Source organism: Urtica dioica, chromosome 5, assembly GCF_054948205.1.
Source record: "Urtica dioica subsp. dioica isolate 48M chromosome 5, U.dioica_male_clone48M_v1_H2, whole genome shotgun sequence".
Lineage (NCBI taxonomy): Eukaryota > Viridiplantae > Streptophyta > Magnoliopsida > Rosales > Urticaceae > Urtica > Urtica dioica.
In genome coordinates, this window is record NC_142760.1 from 30,909,196 (window position 1) to 30,916,267 (window position 7,072).

The 7,072-nt window shown below is 36.0% G+C and overlaps 1 protein-coding gene across 2 annotated transcripts; it reads left to right on the plus strand.

Moving 5' to 3' along the window:
- Window positions 1-1,046: 1,046 nt before the first annotated feature.
- LOC149397859 (ENTH/ANTH/VHS superfamily protein) lies at window positions 1,047-6,973 on the plus strand. Of its 2 annotated transcripts, none has more exons than XM_089614923.1 (16): window positions 1,047-1,271; window positions 1,751-1,922; window positions 2,013-2,082; window positions 2,209-2,306; window positions 3,030-3,171; window positions 3,266-3,366; window positions 3,569-3,652; window positions 3,775-3,825; window positions 3,922-3,987; window positions 4,156-4,221; window positions 4,317-4,400; window positions 4,477-4,554; window positions 4,791-4,955; window positions 5,062-5,137; window positions 5,276-5,385; window positions 6,108-6,973. In XM_089614923.1, the coding sequence occupies exons 2-16, from the start codon at window positions 1,824-1,826 to the stop codon at window positions 6,483-6,485; spliced, it is 1,668 nt and encodes a 555-aa protein (XP_089471049.1). In that variant the 5' UTR covers window positions 1,047-1,271; window positions 1,751-1,823; the 3' UTR covers window positions 6,486-6,973. The 2 variants fall into 2 exon arrangements, with proteins under 2 accessions (XP_089471049.1, XP_089471048.1); XM_089614922.1 differs by having other exon boundaries at window positions 1,785-1,922.
- The last annotated feature ends 99 nt before the right edge of the window (window positions 6,974-7,072 follow it).

The window sequence follows — 7,072 nt, forward strand, 5'->3', positions numbered from 1 at the left end:
TTTCAAATTTATTCAATCACGTCGATCCATAAATGTGTTACATAAATTATTCTTGTAATTAGGGATTTGGGATATAAACTTCTACAAACAAATATAATCGCGTAGTGCCACGTGTCAATCGCTATAACATCGGACGTATACAAAGTCAAAAGGAGCCGATCGCAGAGAATTTATTTCAGCTTTAAACTGTAAGAGGAAGAAGAGAGAATGGTACAACTGTACCAAGTTCTTACACTGCCGTATTTTCTGACACAGACACATATAAAAGTAGAGAAAAAAAATGGAAGATAATATAGCAAGTCGTCCCTATTTTTCTGAGACAATCATGTATTTTATATTTAGTAACAATTGGGTCCTTGGTCTTTATTTATGATTAAAAAAGTCCTCATTTTCTTTATACATTAAATTTGTCTAAAATTAGGGAATACAAATAAACATCATAGGGACTAAATATTAAGGAGAAAATTCATAAAAACCACAATAAGTTTTACTAATTAACTATTTGGTCTTTCATTTTTTTTATCCATTTTTAATTTAATTTATTGTTTAAATTCAATAGAACAAACAATTTGCTTTTTACCGGCGATCTTATCAAAAATTAAATATACGAACGTATGAATGAAAAATAGTTAAGAAAATAAAAATTCGTTCTAACTAGCCAATTCCCTAACTTTTTTTTTTAGGATTCTAATCAAAATATATGATTTTATTAAAAAAAAAAATAGCCCATCAGGCTCGTAGTATATTAATTAACTAAAAAAATATATTTAAGTTACTGTATAATTAATTTAATGTAATTTTTAGTTAATTAATTTACTGCGGGTCTGGTGGACTATTTTCTTAATAATTACTATTTTTTAAAAAAAGATGAAGTATTAGGCAACTGGTTTTATTGAAAAAAAACCCTAATAATTTGGATTTAACATGGTAATTTTAGCATTGAAAAAAAAAACTTGAATTGGCAATGAATGCAAAAGATAGGACCATTGTAACAATTAAGTTTAAAATAAAATAGGAACTTTGACAGAATAAAATAAAATTTAATTTATGTAGTAGACGCCGACGAGCCAACCAAGCTGAAAAGAGGAGAGAGAAAGAACGTCTCATTTCGTTTCTTTCTGCTCGACTTTTCTCTGTTCTCTCTCTAAGCTATTCTCTCTTTTAAACTCTCTCTCTCTCTCTCTCTCTCTCTCTCTCTCTCTATCTCTATCTCTCTCTCTGCAACTCTCCCGGATTCGGATTCAGGTGTGTATTTGAGCTCCTGATCTGAGGTACAGTCTCTCTCTCTCTATCTCTCTGTCTCTCTCTCTTCACGTTTAGTTGTTTCGTTCGGTCCAGCTTTTATTTTATTATCGTTGGTTTGCTTGAATTGGAGAATATCGCGTGTGTGTTTCTTTTGTTTGTCTGTTTAGAACTCAAATTCAGTTAGTTGTCGGTGTGTTCTGTGTTGCGAATTTCAAGTTTCAATATGTTTAGAGACTATGTTTAGTTTCTTCTGGTGGAATTGAAACATTTTACTTGGTAATTGAATTGGAATTTGAATTTGAGGCGTTGTGGTATTTGCCATTAGAGTTGTGATTTCATCGGCTTGTTAGTGATGATGTGGGGTTTTAGATGTCTGATCAGATCTGAATTATGAACTTAGAGTTGAAGTCAATTGCGTGTGCATTCATTTCAAATTGGCGTGAGATTGTTGTATAAATTGTGTCTTAAAGTGGTGATTTTTGTTTTTTTGTTTTGGTTTGCTTAGATGCTTATTGAGATTGTTGCGTCATGATTTTTAGGCCATTTATATCATCTGAGGGAGAATAAAGAGAGAGAAAATGTCGACTGGTGGTACGCAGAATAGCTTGAGGAAAGCACTAGGAGCTTTAAAGGACACAACAACGGTTTCTTTGGCTAAAGTCAATAGCGATTACAAGGTACTCGATCTAGAATTCTGGCTATTTCTCTCTTTTTTGCCTAATACATTACGATGGAACATTTCATCACTGGGATGCTAAATTTTGCAGGAATTGGATATTGCTATAGTTAAAGCCACAAACCATGTTGAACGCCCAGCAAAGGAAAAGCACATCAGAGGTGGATCTTGTTCTCTTGTTCACCACTAAGAAAAAGTTCCGTTTATGATTGCGGTATTGTATGCGCCTTCAGAACTTAGATGATCTAAATTATAGCTGAAATGTTTTTTATTTCTTTGTTTTCAAGCAATATTCGCGGCTATTTCTGCTACTAGACCTCGTGCGGATGTTGCTTACTGCATCCATGCTCTAGCAAGAAGGCTGTCAAAGACGCATAATTGGGCGGTATGTTGTCTTACCTTGAATACTTTGAGTTTGTCATGGATTCTGAGAAGGCGTAACCTAGATGATATTGAAATCGAAGCAAAACAAGCCACAGGTTAAAATATAAATACAAAACTCATTGAGTTATAAGACATTTTTTTGATAATTTATTGTTCTGGTCTACTGTTAAGATGGGGCTTAGTAGTTTCGCTTCAAAGAAAAAATATAAATGATAAAGAGTATAGGACGTGATCTGTATCTTCGTTATCAATTTTAGGTGTTTCCTAAGTTCACTGCTGTCCTCTACCTTGTTTGTTTTCTGCTTTACCTTGTGGTAATTGGCGAGACACAAAAAATAGAAATTATAGTATTTTGGTGTCCGTATGCTCTAGGACAGAGTTGACCAGAAATTTCTCTTCATTGTCAAATAAATTTTCAACATTTTTATTTTTATTTTTTATCTAAATGCCGTGTAAACTCGTCCATTTTATGGGGTACTTTGGCACCATGTACACTGAATACAAAGAAATCAGTCAGTTTAGAATGTAGACTTATTGGTTAGATATTCAGTTATTTATATATATTCCGGAAAAAAAAAAGTATAAAGATACTATAATCTTGTTGTTAATTTTGTGGCTGAGCATCTCTGTCTATTACAGGCTACAATATTCTTCATTGTTTTTTCTTCCTTTTTTTGTTGTGTATGTTTTAAATTTCCTCTACATTTCCTTTGTCGGCGAACAGGTTGCATTAAAGACCCTCGTTGTTATTCATCGTGCTCTGAGGGAGGTGGACCCAACTTTTCATGAAGAGCTCATTAATTATGGCAGAAGCAGAAGCCATATGCTTAATCTAGCTCATTTTAAAGATGATTCCAGTCCAAATGGTAGCTTCTCTTCCCTAACATATATCTTCCACACAACTCTTTTGTCTAGTAAAGCTGAACTCTAAACAATGGAACCCTTTATTGTCACTTGTAGCATGGGATTATTCTGCCTGGGTTCGTACTTATGCCTTATTCTTGGAGGAGAGGTTGGAATGTTTTCGTGTTCTGAAATATGATATCGAAACTGAGCGTGCAGTAAGCAGTTTATTTCCCCTTCATTGATTGATTTATTTGTTTTTGCTTTAAATGGCTGTTTTTTACATAATTTTATCAGTCTGTGAAGCAGTTGGTTTATCTTGTAAAACAACTCTTTTCGAAATATATGTTTGGTAGACTGATTTGAAAGTAACATAACGGTAGTTGAACATACTGAAAATCAACGCATGCTTTGGTGCAGAGGACAAAGGAATTGGAAACTGCAGAATTACTCGAGCACTTACCTGCTCTTCAACAGCTTCTTTTTCGTGTTCTTGGTTGCCAGGTAAAGTCACGGTTTAAAGGCCTAAAACAAATGGGTTGATCCCAATAAATACTGGTGCAGAAATAAAAAAAAATCCTGGTTGCCTTTTAAAGTCTGATTCGACATCTATTGCTTTTGAGCAGCCACAAGGAGCTGCAGTTCATAATTTCGTGATTCAGTTAGCACTGTCAATGGTGAGTATCATTTAATACTACAGTGCTGATCCACTAGCTCTTCGTAGACATGCTTATCCGCGTATCAAATTTGGTCTTTTGCTGTTTTGCCTATAGGTTGCCATGGAAAGTATGAAGATATATCAAGCTATAAGTGATGGTACAGTAAATCTGGTAGACAAGGTAGGAATCGGGACTAGGGTTTCAGATTTTGAAAATCTCACTCTTTTTAAAAGAAATATCCATGTCACTCGAACCCACCTCCTCATTTGGTGTGTGGTGGAGGGGCTTACCACAAAACTATCCTCTCTCGTGGAAAAATCTCACTCGTGCTAACTGTAAATCTGACAGTTCTTTGAGATGGAACGCAATAATGCCGTGAAAGCTCTAGATATCTACAGGAGGGCTGGGCAGCAGGTAACTTGTTTACAAAAATCACTTTTCTACCGACTTTGTGGATTTACTGTGGATGTGAAGGAAGTTCTCATTTTCAACAATGGATATTGTTTCAGGCAGAGAGACTCTCAGAATTTTACGAGATATGTAAAAATCTTGATATCGGCGGGCGTGGCGAAAAGTTTATCAAGATCGAGCAGGTTAGTTAATTAACTCTAGGAATCTTTTTGGGCTGAAATATAATTTTACGTTACTGATTATTCGTTGATTGTGTAGCCTCCAGCATCATTTTTACAAACCATGGAAGAGTATGTTAGAGATGCTCCTCGGGGCTCAACATTTCGCAAGGATCAGGTATGAAAAATATTGGCATGCCACATAAATTTTGGATAAGCATAATTGGGTTATATCCGAATTACGAACTGGGAAGTTTTTTACAATTTGAGCCATTTCGTGAGTGTAATAGTTTAAGCTAAACTGGTGTCGACATTTGTACACCTTAACAGTCTTTATTTCTCTTATCTACAAAATATGTACTTTCTGCAATCAATCAAAACAATTTCACTCAATTTTTATATTTAACCGAGCAGGTGGGTGATAATAAGTTAGCTGCTCCAAAGGAAGTGTTGGCGATAGAGTACAAAAAGTCCCCAGAGGTGGAAGAGGAGGCACAGCCACAACCACCATCACCGCCCCCGCCAGAGCCCGAGCCGGTAAAAGTTGAAGCACCTGTAGCCGAACCGCGTGACCTGCTGGTAAAATTGATATTACCAATTACCGAAGTCTGTTTTTTCTTAAATATATTCTCAAATACTTGAATAATATTCATGTTTCTAACGTTACTCTTTCTTTACTGGTTAGGGTTTGAATGATCATGTGCCAGATACTAAAGAATTAGACGATAAGAATGCAATGGCTTTGGCCATTGTCTCAGTCGGTAAGTGTAGAGTACATCGTGGTCATCAACTGTCTGTCTTTGGATTTTATTTTTATTTTTTTCCTTTCTCACAAACTTTAAATACAAGTAGTCCAGTGAAAAACTTAATGACATTATAAAATAAAAACGACACTGCAGATCAACAAACTTCTACTACCCCAAATCTAGCAAACGGAGCAACCGGATGGGAACTAGCCCTCGTTGAAGCTCCAAGCTCCAATGAAACCGCCGCCGCTACTAGCACACTGGTAACTACTTTTCACCCCCATTATTTCTTGGCTATTTATCGCAAATAATCCCCCTACTAGTATGCTAGTGGCAGTTTAGTCCTTCAAATACTTCAATGAACAAAATGGTCCTTGAGGGCTTGGTTTCGTGGAATTTAAGCCCTTTTTTTCAAAACAATATTGAACTTTTTTTATATATACCAACAGCGAAACAACTTAAAGAACTGTTACAAACTTAAATCATGTGCTTATTTATTGCTTTCAAAAGTTTCATGAAACCAAAATTGAATATTGAAATCTGAATTCGTCTCAACTTAGAATTCGTGTTTTTAGGGTTAGATTATAATATAATTTTTTATTATCAAATTAATGAGTTATATCAATTGAAAAATATATTTAAGTTTCTTAGATGGTATATAATACACTCTCTTGCTCATTAAATTAGTTTGGGATGTAGGATAGTTCATGATGAGCAAAAAGGGTTTTTACCCATAATATAATAGTTTTAAAAAAGCTTAACTTTTTTTTATGATAACCGTGGTGTCCGGTTAGACCCGACTAAAATCCACGAGGCCCTGACATTATCGACCGGGAGACCACCCCAGTGGCCCCAATTATTGCGTCTAGGGGAATTCCAACCGAAGAATTGACAAGGTCCCAAGAATCACCCTTACCAGGGTAATTTCAAAAAATCTCTAATCGGTGCATAATCTCGTTTTTTTTTTCTTTTTTCTTTTTGAAAGGCGGGCGGTCTCGACAAGCTTACACTTGACAGCCTATACGACGACGCAATCAGAAGAACCAACCAGCCAACAAGCTACAACCCGTGGGAGCCGTCCCCGATGGGCGGGCCCACAATGCACCACCAGCCGGCCCACGACCCGTTCTTCGCCTCCTCCGCGGTGGCCGCCCCTCACTCCGTCCAGATGGCCGCCATGACCAACCAACAGCAGGCATTTATGTTCCAGCAACAGCCTCATATGATGATGATGGGTCAGCCACATCAGCAACATCTGCCACCTCAGCAGCAGCAACAACAACAGTCCGTAAATCCTTTCGGAAACCCTTACGGATCAGGTATGCCCGTCCAATCATATAATCCCTACGCTGGCCTTATATAAATACAGTGTATGCGAAGAACGGTTATAGTCGGTGAAAAGATATGGTGTGTCTCGTCGGAGAAATGGGAATTCAAAAGGAGGAGAGAAAAGATTGCAAAGGTGTATAATATATCTTGTGTATGTGCAGATAGTTAGGGTTGAGATTCTTTCTTAAATAAATAACCATAGAGGGAGGACTTAGAAATTATTTGGTAATTAAAAATTCAAGGGTTGATAATGATGCTTTTTTTATTTTTTTTATTATTATTATTCTTATTATTATTTTTTGGAGGCATACATATTTTTAGACCAAACCTTGCTTAAGCCTTGTTGTTCTTGAGCAGGAAATGTTATTATTGTTTTTATTTTTTTGCTTATTATTTTGCACTCCCTGTCGTTGTGGTTGTCTGAGGCTTCCTTAGAAATGATAGAAAATTATTTGTACTTCGTGATTGTTGAAACTTGAAACACTTTAATTATTGAAGATGTCAAATTTGAGTCGTGTATTATTTGGTTACCAACAGATAAATACCGACAATCATATGTCGGGGGGATTTAAAAAAAAAAAAAATCCTCCTAGAATTAGTATAGATTTCTTTTATGCTCGA